This window comes from Eurosta solidaginis, chromosome 4, assembly GCF_040869045.1.
Source record: "Eurosta solidaginis isolate ZX-2024a chromosome 4, ASM4086904v1, whole genome shotgun sequence".
In the NCBI taxonomy this organism is placed as follows: Eukaryota; Metazoa; Arthropoda; class Insecta; order Diptera; family Tephritidae; genus Eurosta; species Eurosta solidaginis.
Genome location: NC_090322.1, coordinates 243,214,921 through 243,242,434, shown reverse-complemented (window position 1 = coordinate 243,242,434; position 27,514 = coordinate 243,214,921). Strand labels below are relative to the sequence as shown.

The window sequence follows — 27,514 nt, the reverse complement described above, 5'->3', positions numbered from 1 at the left end:
ATTTTTTCAGGATATCTTCTATGATATATTAGAATATATATCACTGAGTTTCACGTTTATACTTTCTAAATTGCGGCAGGAATGACCAAAATCGTCTTATCTGAACGATCGGTTGTATGGGAGATATATTATATATAGCTCCGATTGAAATGAGTTTTTCATGAAATCTTCTATGTTATATTAGAATAAATATCACCAAGTTTAACGTTTTATATTGGAAATTAAGGGAGAAATTACCAAAAATCTTTCTTTCTGAGCGATCGGTTGTATGGGATATAACTATATATAGCTCCGATCAAAGTGATTTTTTCAGGATACCTTCTATGATATTGTAACGAATTTGCTTGTAAATCCTCTTATTTGCAATCCTCTGCTAAGTTCGAATCACTAAACTGTTAAATAAATAACTCCAATTTGTAATAATGTAAAATGGCCTTTATTAAAGTACTTTACAATAACAAACTGTGCAACGAATAGCTTGCTTAATAACCACACTGATTGATAGCTCAATGAAACTCTACTATTGAAAATAACACTGCTATTGCTCGCTAGATATCGTCTTAATCAAACTGCTTGACAACTCAAATCAAACTGAATTACTTCTTACTCGCTTGCCCCGCTTTTATAGTTTACGCTGCATACTTCTAGGCTCTTCGATTTTCAGAACTTACTAGTTGTTTCGGCTACAAAATCGCCAGCCACAACTACGTGCACAAATTATTGCTCTCTCTTGTGACAACTCAGATAAGATATATGCACGTGTTTGTGCATTGCCGCTCCGCTGCTCGTATACGTACATATGTGTAGACGCAATTATTTATTCGTTTATGTAGATACATAAAGATTGAATTATTGATGTGAATGTTTGTAGTTTGCGCACATAGGCATATAAGTAAATGCATCTGTGTGTGACATCTCTCTGGGCTGCCTTATATATGTGTATACTTGATTTAATTATTAACGTAAATACTGCTTGGCATGGCCTTAGCATCGCCTTAGTGATGGGATAATTTAGTGATGCTGATATCCGTGACAATATATTAGAATATTTATCACCGAGTTTCACTTTCTAAATTGCGGCAGGAATGACTAAAATCGTCTTATCTGAACGATCGGTTGTATGGGCGATATATGTTATAGTGGTCCGATCCTACCGGATCCGACAAATGTCTAATATAATTCAAAAATACATCCTTGTGCCAAATTTCATTGAGATATCTCAAAATTTGAGGGACTAGTTTGCGTTCAAACAGGCAGACGGACGGACAGACGGACATGGCTATATCAACTCAGTTCGTGACCTGATCAATTCGGTATACTTAATGGTGAGTCTATCTTCTATATTTCTCAACGTTACAAACATCGGACCAAAGTTAATATACCATTTCATGTTCATGAAAGGTATAAAAAATTAAGTTAAACGCTTTTATTGAAAACAATACTTACATGAAGTAATAATAATACGAAAAGCTAGAAAATAATTAGGTAGGTCCTAGGTATTAGTCATCACACCCCTCACCAATCTAGGCCTTTGATCGGACAATTAAATAAAAGCGTTGAGCGCGTGAAATTCTAAAAATGTGAGGCGTAGCATAACCTTATTACGGTTCAGTTGGTCTTACTTATGACTATAAATGATGATATGAATTGATATTGTAAAAACATACATGTGCGTTGAAAAAGTTCAAATTCATAATTTCCGCTTGAACATTCGCACCGAACTACTGCATCATATTAATGGAGCAAGCAATAAATCATGATTAAAGTAACATCAACAAAAAAAAACTTCATGCAAATGGAATGTAGTTTTTGTGATGTTATTATTAGTCCGAAATACCATAAATTGGAATTTGCTGAAACGAAGTTAAATTTAGCTTGATGGTAAATAAATACCGCAAATAAACTATGTTTGTCCAGAGTAGTACCAAAATTTATATTAAGCCCAACGGAAAGCCTCAACATAGCGGATTTATTCAGTCTATTTGAGGTCCTCATGGACCGGCCAGTTCAAAACAATATTAAAAATTTTCTCAAACCGAACTTAAAAACGAAAAATAGGCGTTAGTAGATACCAAATACTCGCGAATTTTGATGTGTTAACAAACAGGAGACTAATGTGTTTAAGTTAACTTGCTCAGTAGTTGAAGCTAAAACAGCAGCTTATCGACAGCAGATCGATCAATTTTCTATAAAAAAAAAATTAAGAATACGCAAGAAACAGACAGCGAGCAAGCTATACCAGCATTCGATGGTCCAGAACCCTTTTATGGACTCACAAGAAGCACACATTGGTAAAGCTTTACGTAACTGGGAAACAAAAAAGCTTAGAAAAACACTGGATTGAATGCACAGGGAAACGACAGATCAAATTTTGTATACACCCAGCAACGAGTTTATCAGCGAAGTTCATTAATCCAAAACTAAAGAATCTACGAGTTCTCACTGGGTACTATAACGAACTGTGTAGTCTACGATATCACCTAAATAAGTTAAATCTATGCGATGCACAAATATTTCGCTTTTGTAAGTTGGTTGATGAAACGCCAGTTCAGATTCCCTGCGAATGGGTCGGTCTGGTAAAGCAGATAATCTCCTATGTAGGTGACGTGACTCTTAATCTCTTTGTAATATGGAGTATATAAAAAGCACAAAAAATTAAAACACAACTCGAAGCGCATCGAGGCCCAATAAAAATATAATAATCATAATAACAATATTTATAAAAACAAATTGGTAATAACACAATAGCAAAGCAAATCGATAACTTTTTGATAATAAAGCGATAAATTGTCGATAACAAATCAGTTACACATTGGTGAAACGTCAACAACACGGCGAAAACAAATTGGCAACACTTCGATAAAAATGTTGATAAAATTGTGATAAGTCTTTAATAAATAATTGATAACGTTTCGATAAATAGTTAAAACTTTTCGAAAATAAATCTTCAACTTTTCAATTGCAAATGAATAAGTTTTCGATAACGAATCGTTAATGTTTGATGACAAATCGCCTCCTTTTTGACACGGAATCGATAACTTTGCGATAAAGTAACGATAAATAAATTTGTAACATACGGCAATATATAACTTTTCAATAAGACATCGATAACTATTTGTTGACCTTCGACAATATTCCAAAATATTCCATAATATCTCGATAACCAAAGTAAACCGACAACTCGTCGATAAAAAAACGATTTCTCAGCGGAAGTTTTTGTTATCGATTTAAAATTTATAAAACATCGATAACAAAACGATAACACATCCATACCTCGTCAGTAAAACACATTTACCACCATTTCTTTCTCTTTCCATTAACACAATTGGGTAACTGGAGCCTATTTGGAACCCCACTCTTCTTATTGCCAAAAATTTATTTTTCACGACGTTTCTGCACCTTGACATTTAAGTAAAAAGGGAACTTTGTGAGTATATTTTGCGTTCTCCTTTATTTCAGCTTCTTTTACTAAAAATCTATATCCACCAAAAAAATATTCAAAAAAAAAACATCCAAGGCTATCGAAAAATTTGGTTGATTTGACGGCTCGACCAATTGTCACTTTTAACAGGCTTAACTATGATTATCGTACCAAAGACCATTTTTCGTAAGATCAAATGTTTGTTGATTGGTATAAAACATAAGTTAAACTTTAGCTTTACGTTTACATCCGATTTTTTGAAGTGCCGAACGCTGCTGGTTTTCTAATTTCAAAATATAAAGAAACAGCACCTCTGTTAAGAGCATAATGCAACACGAAGAACTTTCGTCAATTAATCACACGAGTCATCATAATGGTAAATCATTCATCGTTTTCTTGTTTCATGGAAATTGTTTCTTTAGATGAAAGTAGCTTCGGTTTCATCCGAACACCTAATAAAAACCGTATAGGGTATGTAGGTGTGCTAAAATAATCATACAACAAGTAAGGAAGGTTAAGTTCGGGTGTAACCGAACATTACATACTCAGTTGAGAGCTATGGTGACAACATAAGGGAAAATAACCATGTAGGAAAATGAACCGAGGGAAAACCTTGAATATGTTTGTATGACATGTGTATCAAATGAAAGGCATTAAAGAGTATTTTATGAGGGAGTGGGCCATAGTTCTATAGGTAGACGCCATTTAGGGATATAGCCATAAAGGTGGATCAGGGTTGACTCTAGAATGCGTTTGTACGATATGGGTATCAAATGAAAGGTGTTAATGAGTATTTTAAAAGGGAGTAATCCTTAGTTCCATAGGGGGACGCCGTTTCCAGATATCGCCACAAAGGTGGACCAGGGGTGATTTTAGAATGTGTTTGTACGATATGGGTATCAAATTATAGGTATTAATGAGGGTTTTAAAAGGGAGTGGTGGTTGTTGTATAGGTGGTCGCCTTTTCGAGATATCGCCATAAAGGTGGACCAGGGGTGACTCTAGAATGCGTTTGTACGATATGGGTATCAAATGAAAGGTGTTAATGAGTATTTTAAAAGGGAGTAATCCTTAGTTCCATAGGTGGACGCCGTTTCGAGATATCGCCATAAAGGTGGACCAGGGGCGACCCTAGAATTTGTACAATATGGGTATCAAAAGAAAGGTGCTAATGAGTATTTTAAAAGGGAGTGGGCCTTAGTTCTATAGGTGTACGCCTTTTCGAGGTATCGCAATAAAGGTGGACCAGGGGTGACTCTAGAATGCGTTTGTACGATATGGGTATCAAATGAAAGGTGTTAATGAGTATTTTAAAAGGGAGTAATCCTTAGTTCCATAGGTGGACGCCGTTTCGAGATATCGCCATAAAGGTGGACCAGGGGTGACCCTAGAATTTGTTTGTTCAATATGGGCATCAAACGAATGGTGTTAATGAGTATTTTAAAAGGGAGTGGGCCTTAGTTCTATAGGTGGATGCCGTTTCGAAATATCGTCATAAAGGTGGACCAGGGGTGACTCTAGAATGTGTTTGTACGATATGGGTATCAAATTAAAGGTATTAATGAGGGTTTTAAAAGGGAGTGGTGGTTGTTGTATAGGTGGTCGCCTTTTCGAGATATCGCCATAAAGGTGGACCAGGGGTGACTCTAGAATGCGTTTGTACGATATGGGTATCAAATGAAAGGTGTTAATGAGTATTTTAAAAGGGAGTAATCCTTAGTTCCATAGGTGGACGCCGTTTCGAGATATCGCCATAAAGGTGGACCAGGGGTGACCCTAGAATTTGTTTGTACAATATGGGTATCAAAAGAAAGGTGTTAATGAGTATTTTAAAAGGGAGTGGGCCTTCGTTCTATAGGTGTTCGCCTTTTCGAGATATCGCCATAAAGGTGGACCAGGGGTGACTTTATAATATGTTTGTACGATATGGGTATCAAATGAAAGGTTTTAATGAGTATTTTAAAAGTGCGTGGGACTTAGTTCTATAGGTGGACGCCTTTTCGAGATATCGCCATAAAGGTGGACCAGGGGTGAGTCTAGAATAAGTTTGTACGATATGGGTATCAAATTAAAGGTATTAATGAGAGTTTTAAAAGTGAGTGGTGGTAGTTGTATATGTGAAGGCATTTTCCAGATATCGACCAAAATGTGGATCAGGGTGACCCAGGACATCATCTGTTGGATACCGCTAATTTATTTATATATGTAGTACCTGCCAATATTTTAAGCGTTTTTTATTTCGCCCTGCAGAACTTTTTTAATTTTCTTCTACTTAATATGGTAGGTGTCACAACCGTTTTATAAAGTTTTTTCTAAAGTTATATTTCGCATCAATAAAACAATCCCATTACCTTACCATGTTTCATCCCTTTTTTCGTATTTGGTATAGAATTATGGCATTTTTTTCATTTTTCGTAATTTTCGATATCGAAAAAGTGGGCGTGGTCATAGTCGGATTTCGTTCATTTTTCATACCAAGATAAAGTGAGTTCAAGTAAGCACGTGAACTAAGTTCATTAAAGATATACCGATTTTTGCTCAAGTTATCGTGTTAACGGCCATGCGGAAGGACAGACGGACGACTGTGTATAAAAATTGGGCGTGGCATCAACCGATTTCGCCCATTTTCACAAAAAACAGTTATCGTTATAAAATCTATGCCCCTACCAAATTTCAAAAGGATTGAAAAAGGGCGGAGCCACGCCCATTTTGAAATTTTCTTTTATTTTTGTATTTTGTTGCACCATATCATTACTGGAGTTGAATGTTGACATAATTTACTTATATACTGTAAAGATATTAAATTTTTTGTTAAAATTTTACTTTAAAAAAAATTTTTTTTTAAAAGTAGGCGTGGTCCTTCTCCGATTTTGCTAATTTTTATTGAGCGTACATATAGTAATAGTAGTAACGTTCCTGCCAAAGTTCATCATGATATCTTCAACGAATGCCAAATTACACCTTGCAAAACTTCTAAATTACCTTCTTTTAAAAGTGGGCGGTGCCACGCCCATTGTCCAAAATTTTACTAATTTTCTATTCTGCGTCATAAGTTCAACTCATCTACCAAGTTTCGTCGCTTTATCTGTCTTTTGTAATTAATTATCGCACTTTTTCTGTTTTTCGAAATTTTCGATATCGAAAAAGTGGGCGTGGTTACAGTCCGATATCGTTCATTTTAAATAGCGATCTGAGGTGAGTGCTCAGGAATCTACATACCAAATTTCATCAAGATACCTCAAAATTTACTCAAGTTATCGTGCTAACGGACGGACGGACGGACATGGCTCAATCAAATTTTTTTTCGATCCTGATTATTTTGATATATGGAAGTCTATATCTATCTCGATTCCTTTATATATGTACAACCAACCGTTATCCAATCAAACTTAATATACTCTGTGAGCTCTGCTCAACTGAGTATAAAAAGGTGAAAATGAAAATTACTTGAAGCCATATATATGAGTCAAATATGAGTCATTGCACGTGCGTCATATATGAATCATTGCACCATGGAAAATTAACTAAATCTTTCTCAAACAAAAAAAACTGTAAGAAAGGAGGCGTGCCATCATATAGATTGCTGTTAAGTTACTCATTGAACCGGAAGGGCTAAAATTACAGTGTTTTGCTTGATTGCAAGCTCAACCGGCTCTTTAAGTACCGAGAACAACATATCGCTAGTTTAGATGTATACATTAAATCATAGATATCCATGTGACCCGAAGTAATTTTCGCAAACACTCAGTTTTTTTCGTACATTCCCATTAACGCTAACATAAATTCTCGGATAAAGTGAATAAAGCCATGAACTATGACAAGTACGCTTCTTATGTTGTTTCTAACTAAAACCATAGAAATAAGCTCTCAACACGATATTTGCCTGGAACTTTTTAAAGTTTGTAAATGTGTATGTGTATGTATAAGCGCCATCATTTGAACAGTGAGATGAAATCAAAAACACACCTTGGATACTTTGCTTGCCTGTTACACAACTGAAGTTGGCAACACAGAAGCCTTCTTGAAATGCCTACGGCATCTACCATGATACTGACTGACATAACATTAAGTGTGAAATTTCATGTCATATTTCTCCCCATAACAATAAGGTATATTAAATTTAAATAACAAAGAAATTTTGAAATACATACCAAACAAATTGTTAAACTAAATTTTGGTTGTAGAGTGAAGGAGGAGGAGATAATCGGAATTTCTTGTTTCTAAACGCGCCCATCTGGCCTTATAACTTGATTGTTTCTATTTTGATATTTATAAAAAACAATGAACAAATGCAGTTAGGTAGAAAAATATGCAAATTTACATACCTAGGCTTATCTGCTTCACCATCTTTCGATTAGGACAAAGTTTATTTGTTGGAGTAACTATGCATATTGGACGTCAGCTGAGATATGACATGACATGCAACGTTGTAATGGTGCGGTTGTTTTAATGGTTTAACTAACAGGATTGTGAACACGAATTTGAATAAATATTTTTATTTTATAGCAACATATGCAAATGTACACTCTTATTCGCAGAAGTCCAAATAGTGTTTTACCTTTCTGAGATTAAGTATGTAATTTGTTTGGAAATTTCACAAGGCATGATAAGCTCCGAAGAGATTTAAGTCCGAGCTTCTATTTCAATTTGTGTTGTGCTCCTTTTAATTTTTCCTACAAATTGACGGGACGGGACCTACATGTTTTACACAGACTGTGCACGGTATCTACAAACTAGATGAGTTCACACTGAGCAGCTTTTCGTGACAGAAATGTACTCGGAGTGCTTTCCAAATCACTGCCTTGGGGCGATTTTCGCTTAAAAAAACTTTCTTCTAACTGAAAAAACTTGGTTGTAAAATCTTGGTGTTGCTTTGCCCGGGACTTGAAACCAGGATCTTCGGTGTGGTAGGCAGAGCGTGATACCATAACACCACGGCTACCGCTTTTTATTCGAAGAGATCTTGGGGGTATATGGAGACAAATACTCTCGAGTAAACGTGGTGAATCAATCACAGCATTAATAATATCATAGACAAAAGTAAGAGAAAGAATGTTCCTCCTACTTTGAAGTGATTGGAGGCTAATGAGTGCACAACTGGTATTGTTGGAGGGAATTGGCTCAGAAAAGTTCAAAGACCTCAGGCCAAACCATAAAAAGATTTTTTGGACTCGTTCGAGTCTTTTGATATGGCAGTCATGATAAGGCCTCCAGATAAAGCAAGCATATTCCAACTTGGAGCGTACGAGAGACGTAAACAGCAAATTAAGAGTATAAGGATCTGTTAAATCAGAGCTAAATCGCCGAATAAAAGCCAAAACTGAGTAGGATTTAGCAATTATCGAGGTTATGTGAGTGGTAAACGAAAAATGCGAGTCGAAACCTACGCCTAAGTCAGAAATCTCAGTACGTGTGGACAGTCGAGAGCCGTCAATATAATATGAAGTGGGAATTGTGCAACGAGACTTAAAGAAGATTACGTGAAAGCACTTACCAATATTTAAGGACAGGTTATTATTACGGCACCAATCAGCAACGTCATTCAGATCAGAATGAATGTTTTCTGAATCAGAAGGAGTAGAAACAGTTGTAAACACCTTCAGATCATCAGCGTAAAGCAAAAAATGGGAATGCTGAATACCATCTAAATACCATCTCAAATTCTTTGGCCATTGACTTTTCTTTGCCAAAGACCACTTTCAAATCATTGTTGAGTGTAATAATTTTTTGACTGTATTGCTAAGGTCTGTATTTTTAAGTACAAACTCAAGTAGTCTGTAAGAACTTTAGACTATTTTTGAAATTAAATAAATACTATTCGTAACCATTTAGTCCTACATTTGCGTATTGCATGACTCTCTGATGGCTCAAAAAATTAATATCACACTGAGGCAAATGTCTTGCATGCAACTCTAATTTCGATATTTTTGCTGGCACATTAGATACTCTTTGTATAAAAAATTCTATCAAAACTCATTTGAAAAATAATAAAATTTCCATCGTACATCAATAACTGTTTTGAAAAGGCACCTTCAATAACACTTTACCGTTATGTATACATCCTAGGTTGCCACATACCATAAGCAAAGATGTTTAAACATCAAAAGTGCTTACACTAACCGTTGACAAAGACCGACAAACCAACCGATCCACTTCTGAATTATTAGAAAATTTTAAAATAAAAATTGCCACGTAAGCAATATTCTATAAAAGCGTGCAATTACTGGCATATGCTGATGACATTGATATCATCGGCCTAAACACACGCGCCGTTAGTTCTGCTTACTCCAAACTGGAAAAAGAAGCGGTAAAGATGATTTTGATGGTGAATGAGGACAAAACGAAGTACCTGCCGTCTTCGAGCACTAGCAACAACATCAGCTCCTAAAACCAACGAAGAATCACTCTTGCTAATATATGCTACTTTGGACTAGGTAGCTAATTGAAAAGTAAGGTCCTTTCTCAGCAAACGAAAATCATACTCTACAAGTCACTTATCGCTCCCGTTCTGCTATATGGTGCAGAAGCATGGACCACGACAACATCAGATGAAACGGGTCTGGGTGTCTTCGAGAGAAAATTTCTTCGAAAGATTTATGGACCTCGATGCGTTGGCGATGGCGAGTACCGAAGAAGATTTAACGATGAGCTGTACATGCTATATGCAGACATCAACATAGCCCAGCGAATTAAAACGCAGCGACTGAGATGACTAGGCCATTTTATACGAATGAAAGATGACGCTCCGGCCAAGAAAGTGTTTCTTTCGGAACCCTCCTATGGAAGCAGAGGTAGAGGGCAGCTTCCACTGCGCTGGAAGGACCAGGTGGAAAACGATTTAAACTCCCTTGGTGTGACCAATTGGCGCCGGTTGGCAGAGAGAAGGAGCGACTGGCGCGCCTTGGTGGATGGCCATAACTGTTTAAACGGCTAAGCGCCAATTAAGTAAGTAAGTAATGTAAGCAAATATATAAACAAGTAAGGACGGGACTGTCTTCGGCTGTGCCGAAAATTCATACATTTCATGAATGGGGCTGAACAATAATCTTATCCCATTCGTAATCTCCAAATAATCGGATGTATAAGATAAGAAATATATAGTGAAAAGATGTACATACCTAAAAGATTTTTAAGATAAATATAAAATAAAAAATGGCAAAAAACCCCCTTATCTGAAGGACCGGAATGGGATATATATTATATATAGCTACGATCGAAATGATTTTTACTGGAAATCTTCTATGATACATTAGAATAAATATCACCAAGTTTCATGTTTTTAAATTGGAAACTAAGGGAGAAATGGTCAAAAATCTTTCTATCTGAACGATCGGTTGTATGTGATAGGTATATACTATATACATATTGCTCCGATCAAAGTGATTTTTTCAGAAAATGTTCTACGATATATTAAAATATATATCATCAAGTTTCACGTTTATACTTTCTAAATTAAGTGGAAATGGCCAAAAATCCTTCTATCTGAACGATCGGTTGTATGGGATATATATTATATATAGCTACGATCGAAATGATTTTTTCATGAAATCTTCTATGATATATTAGAATAAATATCACCAAGTTTAACGTTTTTATATTGGAAATTAAGGGAGAAATTGCCAAAAATCTTTCTATCTGAACGATCGGTTGTATGGGATATATACTATATATAGCTCCGATCAAAGTGATTTTTTCAGGATATCTTCTAAGATATATTAGAATATATATCACCGAGTTTCACGTTTATACTTTCTAAATTGCGGCAGGAATGACCAAAATCGTCTTATCTGAACGATCGGTTGTATAGGAGATATATGTTATAGTGGTCCGATCCTACCGGATCCGACAAATGTCTAATATAATACAAAAATACATCATTGTGCCAAATTTCATTGAGATATCTGAAATCTCTAGTTTGCGTTCAAACAGACAGACGGGCATGGCTATATCAACTCAGTTCGTCGCCCTGATCAATTCGGTATACTTAATGGTGAGTCTATCTTCTATATTTCTCAACGTTACAAACATCGGAACTAAGTTAATATACCATTTCATGTTCAAGAAAGGTATAAAAATAAACAAAAATGACAATGAGGCAGCATTCTATGAATAACTTAATTGTTCCCAGTATTGTTTACGTACAACAGATAAATTTCTATTGTCAAATTCTCCACTCATTAATTTCAATATACACAAATAGCAGTATACAAATATTTCCACAAATTCATTCTCTATTTGAATACTTACGCCTAATTCTACGTAAATCGTATAGATAGGATATGGCAGCGCAATCACCATGCCAGTCAGCCAAGTTGCACAACAACAAACAAATGCTGGTAAACGTCCCTGCAATGGATCGCTCAACCAACGCATACGATCCCAAGCGATAAGAATGTGTGATATCATAGCAACATGAAGTGGTATGTCCTAAGGGAGAACGAAATAATAAGACCAATGAGAAATAACAGTAAATGTAAATAAATAGACAGTTTTATTTATATTGTACCGATTTCCACACAACAATTAATAGAAATACGATTTCGTTTAATGAAATAATTAACTTTTCCTGTTCACACAAAGTCTTTTGCCTCATGAAAGCATCTATCAGCAGCTCCAAAAAAATACATGTGTAACTAACTCTTCATATATGTTGCATCTAACCAAATATATGCGGCCACTTTTCCGAATCGATTACTTTTTAGCACCAGTTTTTATGTAAAAACAGGGTGTTCTTTCAGCTCCAGGATCCGCTTACTTTTTCGTATCCGGGGACTTTCCTTAAAAACCGTGTACTTTTTTGGACTGGGATTTTAAACCAAGTACACTTCTTCAAAACCGCGTCTTTTCATGTGCAGGCACTATTTCCGAACCGGATACTTTAAAAAATAGGACATAGGATCCGGGTACTTCTTCAGAACCGGGTACGATTTTGGGGCCAGATACTTTTCCGGACACGGACTTCAAACCAATTCGATTTTTGGGGTCCGGGAAATTTTTCAAAACTATGTTCTTTATATGCTTGGTACTTTTTAGGCCCATAATACTTTTTTAGAACCGGGTACTTTTTCATAACCTTTTCCAATGCATTTCTCAGCGTAGCGCATTTTGTAGACTAAATACCTTGAACAATATCTACAGAAGAGGATTGATGATAAGCAACTTATCAAATTGGGTATCTTGCCACTGCTATGGTTAATAAAATTACACTGTTTATATTTCAGGAAAAAACAGTTTGGGCCTTTATTTTGAGATTTGGTCCCTTTTTTCGATGAATTTTTGTCCCACAAAAAACATAGTCTGGCAACTGTGCTTTTTTCCAATCCGGATACATTTTTGGATCCTGGTACTTTTTCAAAACCGGGACTCAAGAATTTTATAAAACCGGGTACTACTTAAATCCGGTTAATTTTTCGGATTCGAGTACTACTTTAGAGCCGGGTTCGTCTTCAAATAGTGGACATTTTTAAAACTGTGTACTTTTTCGTGCTCGGTTTTTCCCCAAACCGGGTAATTTTTCAGAACTGGGTACTTAAAAATAGTGTACTTCTTTGGAACTTTCTGAGAACTGGATACTTTATAAAAACTCGCTTATTTGCCTGATCCGGGTCCTCTTTTGGAAGCGGATACTCTTCGGATTGGATTACTTTTATAGAACAGGGGACTTTTTTCTATCCGCGTAAGTTTTCAGAAATGAGTACTTCCTAAAAACTAGGCACTCTTGATAACCGAGTTATTTTCGAAAACCGGGCACTTTTTCGGATGAGGGTACTTGTTTAGAGCCGGATCCTTTGCCAGATGAGATAACTTGCTTACTTTTTTCGACTCCGGGTACCTTTTGAAAGCCGGGTACTTCTTCAGGTTTTTATTTGGATCCAGGTACTATTTTAGAACAGAGTACCTCTTCGGATCGGGGTACTTTTTCGAATTCTAGTACATTCTACGAACCGGGTACTTTTAAAAAACTTTTAAATTTTTCGTACTTATTTTTAACCGGGTAATTTTTGGAAGCGGGTTCTCTTGCTGATCCGGGTACTTTTTAGAATTGGAGTTTTTAGAGATGCCAATCTTTTTTTTTCATACACAAAGAACCACCTCTAGGATGTCGTATCCAAATGGAAGCACAAAATAAAAAAGAAACGTGAAAATTTGGCACCTAATAATATATTTACTAGGGATGGGGTATATGTGAACGCCTAGATTACACAGGCCGACAGCATCTCAGACCCAGAAACCGGACTATATATTTTCGAAGTATTTTGATGCGATGAATCGAAATCTGGCCTCAAAATTGCTCTATCAGCTCTGGTTTTCGAGGTATCCTAACCTAAAAGTGCAAAAAACACCGTTTTTGCCCATAGTTGAGGTTATGTAGCCTTTCAGATGTTTTGTTTCACCAAAATTAAAGAGTGGCATCTTTTAATACAAATCTTCTTCTTTCAAATGGCGTTGAGTTTGCTTAAATATCATTTTCTTTTTTCGCTGAGATATCGCATTTTGAAATTTTCATGTTTCTAAATTTTCCTACACCTGAAAATCGATTGAGATAACATAGACATGATATAGTCGATTACTAATTTTCTTGAATTGAGTGTTATTTTTCTTAAAATAAGTGTGCTAACTCACCACACCCCTACACTATCTAACCCGCGGGTACCAAGTCACACACAGCCCTCACCCCTAAAAACCACCCCTATCATACCGCAAGCAGGCTAACCCACTTAACCCTGGGGACAGCGTTTACTCGCATATTTTTCTTAAAATACGTCTTATTTATCTAGATATCTCACACCACAAGTAGGCTAACCAACATAACTCCTACATGAACCATGAAAATTTCAAAATGCGATATCTTAGCGAGAAAAAATTACATTTGGGAAAGCTCAACGCCATTTGGAAGAAGAAGATTTGTATTTAAAGGTACCATCCTTAAATTTTAGTGAAAGAAAATATCTGCAAGTCTACATAACCTCAAATATAGGCAAAAACGGTGTTTTTTGCACTTTTAGGTCAGGATATCTCGAAAACCAGAGCTGAAAGAGCAATTCTCAGATCAGTCAGTTTTGGATTCAGCGCATCATAAACCTTCGGAAATATATAGACTGGTTTCTGGGCCCGAATGTTGGTTAAATTTTGTCGGCCTGTGTTATCTATTATGGATTTATTGTATATTAGATATAGAAACGTGGTCAAACAGAGTACAAGCTACACATAGCTCTCTTAAAATTGCGATTACTTTCCAGTTCGCTGCTGTATACTGGTGGGTATAAAATTTGACGAACTTAGATTGCTCGACAAGTTTGTAAATGTAATTACATGGACTTAATTTAAAAATTATATGTGAAAATTCATTTCCCAAGTAAGTAAGTAAGCACCCTGTAAATACACACATACATATGTTTTCGCTAAATTACTTAAAGTTTTCATCTTCTCGCCTGTTTTCATATAGTTGATTACAAGACTTTGTTGAACAATTTTGTAATATCAATGAACTTGCGGCGCTTCCTCTTTGCTAATGACTTTTCGAACCGCAAACTTTTTTTCACATCTACCGCAAATGAGATTTCGCGCACATTTAGTAGCTAAAGTTCATTTCTGGAAGTATTAAACAGCGCGATGTATATACTAGGGATGACGATCCCGGTATTTTGGTATTTTTGAGTCCCAAAATTCGTTTTTTGCTTCTCAGAAATCGTTCAGGTATTGTACCTGTGGTACTGTGATATGTACATATTTAGAATTCCACAACTCCTCCTAAACAACTGGACCGATTTTGCTGAAATCATGTGTGTGTGTTCGGGATTTGAGCATGCTTTTGTCACACAATTTGGTCCAAGAAATGGACCAAGGGCCGACATCTTCCAAATAATAATATTTATGAAAATGAAATGAAATTCGGTGCAGGAGCTCCTCTTCCACCAGCTGTATACTTGAAAAACGTTCTGCATGTGCAAGCCAGGAGATGAAGTAGAATAGAGGAAAGTTGAGGGAAAGGAAAGAAATTGGAAGCAGAAGAGAGGAAAATCGAAAATGTAAAGAAGGAATAAGAGACGGAGGGGAGAAAGAAATTTCATTTTTTTTTTTTTCAAAAGCTCTGTTACTGGTAGAGTAATAATATCGCAGGGAGGAATATTACCGGGCAGGAGAACGTGTCAATGATCTACCTGTATCTCATTTATAACAATTAAAGCCATTTGGAACATTGCTTTAGTTTCATATAGCTTCGAAAGGGTTTATATGATGAAGATATTGAAATCGGTCGGCCAGGTGAAGCAAGTGTGCGATATTTGGTATAGAGATTCCATATACATATGAGGTAATTGAGGTGAGATATAGAGAGGGAATGGAAGTGGAAGAGAGAGAGTTTTGTAGTGGGAGTGGAGCTAGGGCTAGAAGTGGTAAAGGGAATGTGAAGTTTATCGGAAGTAGGAGTGGGTGTGGAAGTAGAAATGAGAATGGGGTTGGCAAACCAATTTTCAGTCAGAACAAAGTCTGCTGGGTACTCTAGTTATAACTATAAATATATAGCCCTAATAGAAATGCACGTTTAAATTAGCAAAAAAAACATATATGTATATTCAACACTTAAAAAAAAAAGAAACTCAACATGGGGATTAGGGTGGAGTGAAATTATTTTTTTTCGAAATCGCTTTTGGTGGTTTTGGTTAACTCTTATAAAGACAACTTTTCATTGCTAGGCCATTACAAATAAAAAAAAAAAAAACAAAAAAAAAATCCATGGGGTATCACTCCACCCTAATGGGGATGTCAATTTATAGCTAATAAGTCTTAATACCCCTCTCGACTTAAAAAAAAAACAACAAATGCTGTAAACTCAGTGTCTAGCTGCCAACTCCCAAAAAAATTTATTATTAACAAGTTAACTAGTATTTCACTTCAATATACTTTTGTATGAGAGAGTATGTAACTGCGAACCAAGCAAATCAGAGCGCCCTTCTTCAGTGCCGTTATAATGAAAGTCAACAAAAAGTTTTTTTTTTAATTTAAGTTGAAACATATTGTATCCTGTCTTAATGTAATATGTTTAACACAAGCAAAAGCGCAAAGCGGGACTTGTTTGGAGAATATGTCTGTAAATTCGGCACGTGTACAAATTTTTTTTTTTTTATCGTAGGAAAACTTTGAGCATATATGTATGTATACGTATTGAAATATGTATGTATTTAGTAATTGGCTTGCGATGCTTCTGAAATGAAAAACTGCGCTTAAGCTTTTATTATTGAGTGCGCATAAAAATGTAAGACTGCAAAAGCTCTCGTTTACAATTGTTAACAAGTTGAGAGATTTGGGTGTCGATTGAGTCGTAGTATGAGCTAAATTCGCAGATATTCGCTTAGGTACGATAGGAGCAATCTTTTAACACCAAGATGATAAAATAAAACAGCTAGAAAGCAATACGGCTCATATAGGGACAACTCGATTTGAAGAGTCACAAAGCTTTATTAAAACCAACCAATTACATGCTCACCCACGCGTAAAACTTGAAAAGACGGGTACCGGTGCGTAAATGTAAAGTTTTTTGTTTTCTTAATGTAAAAGAGAGTAAATAATAATAACGCAAATCGCGGTAGGCCCAAAGACAATACTTTCAACATGATTCGTGTACTGGACAAACAAAAGAACGGATTTAAAATATGTAACATCAATGCTCAAAGGCTCCCTATGAAAATTGATGAATTTAGATATCTTTTTGAATGTTCCAATGTAGATGTCGTGTGTGTATCGGAGACTTGGTTTTCAACATGTCATTCTGATGCTCTTTTCAATGTATCTAGGTATAAACTTTATCGCTCTGATAGGGTTGGGCATGGAGGTGGTGTAGCTATATATGTAAAAATGTGTATCTCGTCCAAACTCAAGTATGCGTCAGTACCTAATGAGTCTGTTGAACATATTTTTGTTGAAATATCGTCAGAATCATGTAAAGTGCTTGTAGGGTGTACTTGCAGACCTAACAAACAAGTTTGTTACTGTCAATTCGTTGAATGTATTGAAAATATTATACTTGGCTACAGTAATATAGTCATAACTGGGGATTTAAATTGTGACTTGCTAACTGACACTAAACTCAGTCTTTCAATGCAAACACTCGATCTTCTACCTGTAATTGTACATCAACCACACATTTTACACGGACCAGTAGCACCCTTTTAGATGTATTTTTTGTAGATTCAGGAACGAAGGTGCTTTTGTACGCCCAACTATCAGTGCCAAACTTTTCTAAACATGATCTTATATTTCTCACATATGACTTTCATACATATATCCCATGATTTGATTTCGTTTACGTATCGTGATTTTGCACATATTGATTACGACCAACTAGAGATGGAAGTTGATTCGGTAGATTGGGGATTAGTCTATAACCTAATATCAGCAGATGATCAGATAGAATTCCTCCAATCAAAAATCAATAATCTGTTTGAAAAGTTTTGAAGTCAAAATACACCAAGAGCCGCCCATAGTTTAACCATCAAATAAAAGAGTTGATTATTAAGCGTAATAAAGCGTATCTAAAATGGAAGCAATGCAGGTCTGAGGAGGAATACCATGATTTCAAACTTAAGAGAAGGGAAGTAACAAAAGCCATTAAACATCAAAAGATGGCGTTTTATGAAAGCCAATTCAACTCGGCCATAGGCTCCAGTCAAATATGGAAACGTATTCGTGAAATAGGTATTGGTGCTAAAAATAATTTCAATGACGAATCCCTGGACATCAACGAATTAAACGAAAAGTTTGTCGATTTGTCAGTATGTAATAATAATATATGCTATGACCGTTACAATGAAAAAGGTACTTTAGCTGCGTCTAATTTCAGTTTTAAGAGTGTTGATGAGTGCGGTGTTGTTCAAGCTTACTTACTTACTTACTTAATTGGCGCTTAACCGTCTAAACGGTTATGGCCGTCCAACAAGGCGCGCCAGTCGCTCCTTCGCTCCGCCAACCGGCGCCAATTGGTCACACCAAGGGAGTTTAAATCGTTTTCCACCTGATCCTTCCAACGGAGTGGCGGCCGCCCTCTACCTCTGCTTCCATAGGCGGGTTCCGATAGAAACACTTTCTTGGCCGGAGCATCATCTTTCATTCGCATAACATGGCCTAGCCAGCGCAGCCGCTGCGTTTTAATTCGCTGGACTATGTTGATGTCTGCGTATAGCTCGTACAGCTCATCATTAAATCTTCTTCGGTACTCGCCATCGCCAACGCGTAGAGGTCCATAAATCTTTCGAAGAATTTTTCTCTCGAACACTCCCAAAGCCGCTTCATCTGCTGTTGTCATGGTCCATGCTTCTGCCCCATATAGCAGGACGGGTACGATAAGTGACTTGTAAAGTATGATTTTCGTTCGCCGAGAGAGGACTTTACTTTTCAATTGCCTACCTAGTCCAAAGTAGCATTTATTGGCAAGATTGATTCTTCGCTGGATTTCAGTGCTGATGTTGTTGCTAGTGTTGATGCTGGTTCCCAAATAAACGAAGTCTTTTACTATTTCGAAATTATGGCTGCCAACAGTAGCGTGGTTGCCAAGGCGCATATGCGCTGACTCTTTGCTCGATGACAGCAGGTACTTCGTTTTGTCCTCATTCACCATCAAACCCATCTTTACCGCTTCTTTTTCCAGCTTGGAGTAAGCAGAACTAACAGCGCGGGTGTTTAGGCCGATGATATCAATGTCATCAGCATATGCCAGTAATTGCACGCTTTTATAGTATATTGTTCCAGTGCGGTTAAGTTCTGCAGCTAGTATAATTTTCTCCAGCATCAAATTAAAGAAATCGCACGATAGGGGGTCACCCTGTCTGAAACCTCGTTTAGTTTCGAACGGCTCGGAGAGGTCCTTCCCAATTCTGACTGAGCTGATGGTGTTGCTCAACGTCATTTTGCACAGCCGTATAAGTTTTGCGGGGAAACCAAATTCAGACATAGCGGCATATAAGCAGCTCCTTTTCGTGCTGTCGAAGGCGGCTTTAAAGTCGACGAAGAGGTGATGTGTGTCGATTCTCTTTTCACGGGTTTTTTCCAAGATTTGGCGCATTGTGAAAATCTGGTCGATGGTAGATTTACCAGGTCTGAAGCCGCACTGATAAGGTCCAATCAGCCGGTTCACGGTGGGCTTCAATCTTTCGCACAATACACTTGAAAGGACCTTATATGCGATATTAAGAAGGTTGATTCCACGATAGTTGGTGCATTTTGCAGTATCCCCCTTCTTGTGGACTGGGCAAAGAACACTTAGATTCCAACCGTCGGGCATGCTTTCGTCCGCCCATATTTTGCTAAGAAGCTGCTGCATGCGCCTTACCAACTCCTCGCCGCCGAACTTGAATAGCTCCGCAGGCAATCCATCAGCGCCCACGGCCTTGTTGTTTTTCAATCTGGTTATTGCTATTCTAACTTCGTCATAATCGGGCGGGGGGACATATATTCCATCATCATCGATTGCGGGATCGGGTTCTTCATCTCTGCGCGGTGAATTGCTGCCTCCATTTAGGAGAGCAGAGAAGTGTTCCCTCCATAATCTAAGCACTCTCTGGACATCAGCTACAAGGTCGCCGTTTTCATTCCTACAGGAGTTTGCCCCGGTCTTGAAACCTTCCGTCTGTCGCCGTATTTTTTGGTAGAATTTTCGGACGTTATTCCTGGTGGCTAGCAGCTCAAGCTCCTCGCACTCACGCCTTTCTGCTTCTGCTTTTTTCTTCCTGAAAAGGCGTTCAAGCTATACTTAGCATAAAATCTAACGCCACGGGTTTTGACGTGATTCACCCGAAGTTTTTGAAGTGCTTACTCCCAAAGATCTTACCACACCTTACTTACACTTTCAATACAGTTTTATTTCCGTCGAGTTTTCCATACTGCTCGAAAAAATCTAAAATCATTCCGATTAGGAAACCCAATGGCGACTTTAGGCCAATTGCTATCTTACCATTCCTATCTAAGGTTCTTGAATGACTAATGCACAATCAAATCTGTTACTTCATCAATAATAACTCACTGCTTAGCCAGTATCAATCTGGATTTAGACCTAACAGGAGCTGTACCACAGCTCTTCTAAAGGTCACCGATGTATAAGGTCAAACATATACAAAAATAACGTAACATTTCTAACTCTACTTGATAACTCTAAAGCTTTCGAGGCTGCAGATCACACACTTTTATGCATAAAACTCAATAAATTGTATAATTTCTCTTCATCGTCACTGAGCCTAGTTCAAACTTACCTTTTCGGTCGTTCACAAGCCGTAAGTATGGGAGACTCAACATCGAAACTTTTGAATGTAACAAAAGGTGTCCCTCAATGATCAATTCTCGGTCCACTTTTATTTGTGCTTTACATAAATGATACCGTGGATGTTATAAAGCATTGTAACATTCATATCTATGCAGATGACGTTCAACTATATCTTGGTTGTCCCTTAGATTCCATAAATGCTTGCATTGGGAACATAAACATCGACCTAGATCAGATCTACACTTGCGTCTCTCATAATGGCCTAGTCTTGAACCCAAACAAGTTCCAATGTATAGCAAATATATAAAAAACGATTTGACGTAGCTAATTTTCACGAGATAAAGTTGAATAACACTGTAATAAAATACGTAGACACTGTAAAAAATCTGGGTGTGATTTTCAATAGAACGCTAACATGGAACAACCAAATAATCGCTAATGTAGGCCGCGTGTATGGAATGCTGAGATCACTATGGAGTGTCCAGCAATTCACACTACCTAAAATTCGCCTACTTCTAGCTAAAGCGTATCTTATACCTAAATTGCTATATGGCTGTGAACTATATGCCGGTTGTGATAGCATGGGTAGGAGGAAACTTAATATCCTATACAACAACGTGGCTAGGTATATTTACAGTCTTAACGTTATGATCACATCTCAATTTTTGCTCTAAAAATATTTTCCATCTCATTTGAAAATCTCTTAAAACTCAGATGCTTAACATTGTTACATAAAGTCATAGTTACACATGAGCCAGATTATTTGAAGGAGCGTTTTAATTTCATGAGATCCTCTCGATCACTCGCTATCTGTAGCATGAAATATACTTGCTCGGTTACCGAGCGACAGTTTTTTTGTTGTCACGGTTCGCCTTTGGAATAATCTACCATTAGCGATTAGAGGTTTGAAAAACACAACCCGGTTCAAACACGAAGTTATGCAACACTTTGCCAAATGATTTGTATACCTCTCTCTCTATTTCTTCATTGTATATGTTTTTCATCTATTCTAAGTACTCCCAATATTGTTTTTCTTCAAATATTATCTGGTTATATTCAGCTTAGTTATCCACTTACCTGGTTAAGGATTATTTTATTTTTGAGTATTTGTATGTGTTGTGTAAAATTATCACTTATTAACCAGGTAACCCGATATGAAGGCCTACATGAATTGGTTTCAATATTATAAGTTTTTATTTAAAATGTTAGTGTGTAATTTGAATAAAATTAAAATAAAAAACTAAATAAACAATATATATATTTTAAATGAAATAAAGTAAATAAAATTAAATATAATAAAATAAATGTTGGGTATACTTACGAATACGATTTAAGTAAAAACGCGACGTGGTCGATGTTCAACTTTATTTAATAAAAAATTCAATGTATACTTTGCGACTTCACGACTTGACGATTACAACAGAACTCATAAAAACTCAAAAAGGAATACAACACATTGATACAGCATTGCCAGCTTGTTGCGATATAGAAAATATTAAGCTTACTTGACATTTTAGATAATTACTTCAACAATAAATTTTAGTTAAATTAAATTAAATTAAATCAAATGAAATTAAATTAAAAAAATAGAAAAATTTGCTAAAACAAATATACACATTAAATTATATAAAGTAATGTAAAATAAAGTAAAATAAAATAAAATTTAACCAAATTAAATTAACTTAAATTAAATTAAATTAATTTAAATTAAAATAAAACAAGTAAGGAAGGTTAAGTTCGGGTGTAACCGAACATTACATACTCAGTTGAGAGCTATGGTGACAACATAAGGGAAAATAACCATGTAGGAAAATGAACCGAGGGAAACCCTGGAATGTGTTTGTATGACATGTGTATCAAATGAAAGGCATTAAAGAGTATTTTATGAGGGAGTGGGCCATAGTTCTATAGGTGGACGCCATTTAGGGATATAGCCATAAAGGTGGATCAGGGTTGACTCTAGAATGCGTTTGTACGATATGGGTATCAAATGAAAGGTGTTAATGAGCATTTTAAAAGGGAGTAATCCTTAGTTCCATAGGTGGACGCCGTTTCGAGATATCGCCATAAAGGTGGACCAGGGGTGACCCTAGAATTTGTTTGCACAATATGGGCATCAAACGAAAGGTGTTAATGAGTATTTTAAGAGGGAGTGAGCCTTAGTTCTATAGGTGGACGCATTTTCGAGGTATCGCAATAAAAGTGGACCAGCGGTGACTCTAGACTTTGTTTGTACGATATGGGTATCAAATGAAAGGTGTTAATGAGTACTTTTAAAAGGGAGTGGGCCTTCGTTGTATAGGTGTTCGCCTTTTCGAGATATCGCCATAAAGGTGGACCAGGGGTGACTTTAGAATTTGTTTGTATGATATGGGTATCAAATGAAAGGTGTTAATGATTATTTTAAAAGAGCGTGGGGCTTAGTTCTATAGGTGGACCCCTTTTCGAGATATCGCCATAAAGGTGGACCAGGGGTGACTCTAGAATTCGTTTGTGCAATATGGGTATCAAACGAAAGGAGTTAATGAGTATTTTATGAGGGAGTGGGGCTTAGTTCTTTCGAGATATCGCCATAAAGATGGACCAGGTGTGACTCTAGAATGCGTTTGTACGATATGGGTATCAAATGAAAGGTGTTAATGAGTATTTTAAAAGGGAGTAATCCTTAGTTCCATAGGTGGACGCCGTTTCGAAATATCGCCATAAAGGTGGACCAGGGGTGACCCTAGAATTCGTTTGTGCAATATGGGTATCAAACGAAAGGAGTTAATGAGTATTTTAAGGGGGAGTGGGCCTTTCTGGACCAGGGGTGTCTCTAGACTTTGTTTGTACGATATGGGTATCAAATGAAAGGTGTTAATGAGTATTTTTAAAAGGGAGTGGGCCTTCGTTCTATAGGTGTTCGCCTTTTCGAAATATCGCCATAAAGGTGGACCAGGGGTGACTCTAGAATGAGTTTGTACGATATGGGTATCAAATTAAAGGTATTAATGAGAGTTTTAAAAGAGATTGGTGGTAGTTGTATATGTGAAGGCGTTTTCCAGATATCGACCAAAATGTGGTCCAGGGTGACCCAGAACATCATCTGTTGGATACCGCTAATTTATTTATATATGTAATACCTGCCAAGATTTTAAGAGTTTTTATTTCGCCCTGCAGAACTTTTTCATTTTCTTCTACTTAATATGGTAGGTGTCACAACCATTTTATAAAGTTTTTTCTAAAGTTATATTTCGTGTCAATAAAACAATCCAATTACCTTACCATATTTCATCCCTTTTTTCGTATTTGGTATAGAATTATGGCATTTTTTTCATTTTTCGTAATTTTCGATATGGAAAAAGTGGGCGTGGTCATAGTCGGATTTCGTTCATTTTTCATACCAATATAAAGTGAGTTCAGATAAGTACGTGAACTGAGTTTAGTAAAGATATATCGATTTTTGCTCAAGTTATCGTGTTAACGGCCATGCGGAAGTACAGACGGACGACTGTGTATAAAAACTGGGCGTGGCATCAACCGATTTCGCCCATTTTCACAGAAAACAGTTAACGCCATAAAATCTATGCCCCTGCCAAATTTCAAAAGGATTGGTTAATTTTTGTTCGACTTATGGCGTTAAAAGTATCCTAGACAAATTAAATGAAAAAGGGCGGAGCCACGCCCATTTTTAAATTTTCTTTTATTTTTGTATTTTGCTGCACCATATCATTACTGGAGTTGAATCTTGACATAATTTACTTATATACTGTAAAGATATAAAATTTTTTGTTAAAATTTTACTTTTCAAAAAATTTTTTTTTAAAAGTGGGCGTGGTCCTTCTCCGATTTTGCTAATTTTTATTAAGCGTATATATAGTGATAAGAGTAACGTTCCTGCCAAATTTCATCATGATATCTTCAACGACTGCCAAATTACAGCTTGCAAAAGTTTTAAATAACCTTCTTTTAAAAGTGGGCGGTGCCACGCCCATTGTCCAAAATTTTACAAATTTTCTCTTTTGCGTCATAAGTTCAACTTATCTACCAAGTTTCCTCGCTTTATCGGTCTTTTGTAATGCATTATCGCACTTTTTCTGTTTTTCGAAATTTTCGATATCGAAAAAGTGGGCGTGGTTATAGTCAGATATCGTTAATTTTAAATAGCGATCTGAGATGAGTGCTCAGGAACCTACATACCAAATTTCATCAAGATACCTCAAAATTTACTCAAGTTATAGTGTTAACGGACGGACGGACGGACGGAATTAAAAGTTCAAATTAAATTAAATTAAATTAAGCTAAACTAACATTAAATTAAATTATATTAAATTAAATTAAATTCAATTCAATTAAGTTATATTAAATTAAACTAATAAATCAATCCAATTAAATTACATTAAATAAAAAAATAAATAAAGAAATATATATATATATATATATATATATATATATATATGTAATGAAATATAGTAATACAAAATAAAATAAAATTAAGTTAAATTAAATTAAAGTAAATTAAATTAAATTAAATAAAGCTAATTTAATTATTTATATATATTTAATTAGCAAGACAGGCAATTATTGCAATTCTTATTGTTACTGATATTAGAGAAAAATTGTTTATTGATATTAAAATAATAGTAAACAGCGGAAGCATTGCTAATAAATCAGTGTTACTAAGTTCTATTGAACACGCCAAAAATATTCCACAGAATTTGGATTAAAAATGTATAGTGTATGCTTACTATACTTACTGTAACCAATACATAACAACAAAAAAGGCAATAATTATGAACAATTTACAAAGCGTGCAGCGAGGCATTCATGTGACTATGTGGATAGAAGCATTCTCGTTGTGCCTGACGTATTCATCTCCAGCATTCCCGAAAAAACGGCTACCTCAAAAATTTTGATTTTGTTATATTTCTAAAAACTTTAAGGCATGCAAAAAAATTCTTGCCTTCTTCTTGTAGCGAAGGTTTTGGAAAGTTTCATCCGGTAACCAGAAACTGTTAAGAAAATAACAATTTAACGATCAAATTAAGGACAAAGTTTTCGCAAATAAACGAACTAAAACAACTTAAATCCCGTGAACAAACAGCAACATGAATCAAAGAGGACTTGAGAAAGCAAAGTGAATGTGGCAATGAAGTACCAAAAGTAAAGAAATTTATTATTTAAAAATAATATTTACTGAGAAAATATATTTGCGCAGCAAATACAGAAAACAAAAAAAATAAAGCTATTAAATTATTTACTTTCAATTACACATTTTCCTCATAACAACAACTACAATAACAACAACCTAATAGTACCATTTCCGAAAACAGCTGGCCTCCTTTGTTGAATGCTGAGAACTTTGACGCAAAGAAGCACAGCACAACGCTATGAAGTAACTGAAATTTAATTCATCTTCTTCCTGGCTTCATTTCACAATTTACGCACATTCACGGAAAACATAAAGGAAATTAATGCCTTTATAGATAATGAATGGTGTGAATAATGGTGACTTACCAACAAGTGGCATGGTGACAAATTTTCTTTTTTAAACAGTTTTATTTAGCTTGAGTTGACAGGCAGGCTGCATACACGGCCGTTGTGAACGAATTTTGTAATTGAAATTTAAGTAACTTCCCGATAAGCTACAAGCTTGGAATATAGTTCAGAACCCGATGACGATGCAATAATAAGAAAAAAAATCGCCGCTAGGTGGCGCAAGGATCGAGATATTCGCAAAATTCGCATTTGTTGTCCGATTTGGCTCATATTTGGAACACATAATACATGCAAGAATAAAAATCGACCTGCGAAAAAAACCGCCGCTAGGTGGCGCATGGGTCGAGATATTCACAAAAATCGTATTGTGGTCCGATTTGGCTCATATTTTGAACACATAATACATGCATGAATAAAAAGCGACTTATGAAAAAAAATCGCCGCTAGGTGGCGCAAGGATCGAGATATTCACAAAAATCGTATTTGTGGTCCGACTTGGCTCATGCGTGGAACACATAATGCATACAAGCATAATGCATAGAAAGCGACCTATCAAAAAAAAAATCGCCGCTAGGTGGCGCAAGGATCGAGATATTCGCAAAAATCGTATTTGTGGTCCGATTTGGCTCATATTCGGAACACGTAATACATGCAAGAATAGAAATAGGCCTGTGAAAAGAATCACCGCTAGGTGGCGCATGGATCGAGATATTCACAAAAATCGTATTGTGGTCCGATTTGGCTCATATTTGGAACACATAATACATGCAAGAATAAAAAGCGACTTATGAAAAAAAATCGCCGCTAGGTGGCGCAAGGATCGAGATATTCACAAAAATCGTATTTGTGGTCCGACTTGGCTCATGCTTGGAACACATAATGCATACAAGAATAGAAAGCGACCTATCAAAAAAAATCGCCGCTAGGTGGCGCAAGGATCGAGATATTCGCAAAAATCGTATTTGTGGTCCGATTTGGCTCATATTCGGAACACGTAATACATGCAAGAATAGAAACCTGTGAAAAAAATCGCCGCTAGGTGGCGCATGGATGGAGATATTCACAAAAATCGCCGCTAGTTGGCGCATGGATGGAGATATTCACAAAAATCGTATTTGTGGTCCGATTTGGCTCATATTTGGAACACGTAATACATGCGAGAATAGAAAAAGACCTGTGAAAAAAACTCGCCGCTAGGTGGCGCATGGGAAAAATCAGTATGTAGGAAAATGAACCGAGGGAAACCCTGGAATGTGTTTGTATGACATGTGTATCAAATGAAAGGCATTAAAGAGTCTTTTATGAGGTATAGAATAGAAATAGGCCTGTGAAAAAAATCACCGCTAGGTGGCGCATGGATCGAG

At 36.3% G+C, this 27,514-nt stretch overlaps 1 protein-coding gene across 1 annotated transcript in view; it reads right to left on the bottom strand.

Annotated features, from left to right (window-relative positions):
• Positions 1–27,514, bottom strand: part of LOC137251176 (uncharacterized) — a 240,619-nt gene that overhangs the window by 109,582 nt on the left and 103,523 nt on the right. Inside the window, exon 3 of the mRNA XM_067785335.1 lies at positions 11,669–11,848. Within this exon, the coding sequence (XP_067641436.1) occupies positions 11,669–11,848 (180 nt within the window). The remainder of the gene's footprint in view (positions 1–11,668; positions 11,849–27,514) is intronic.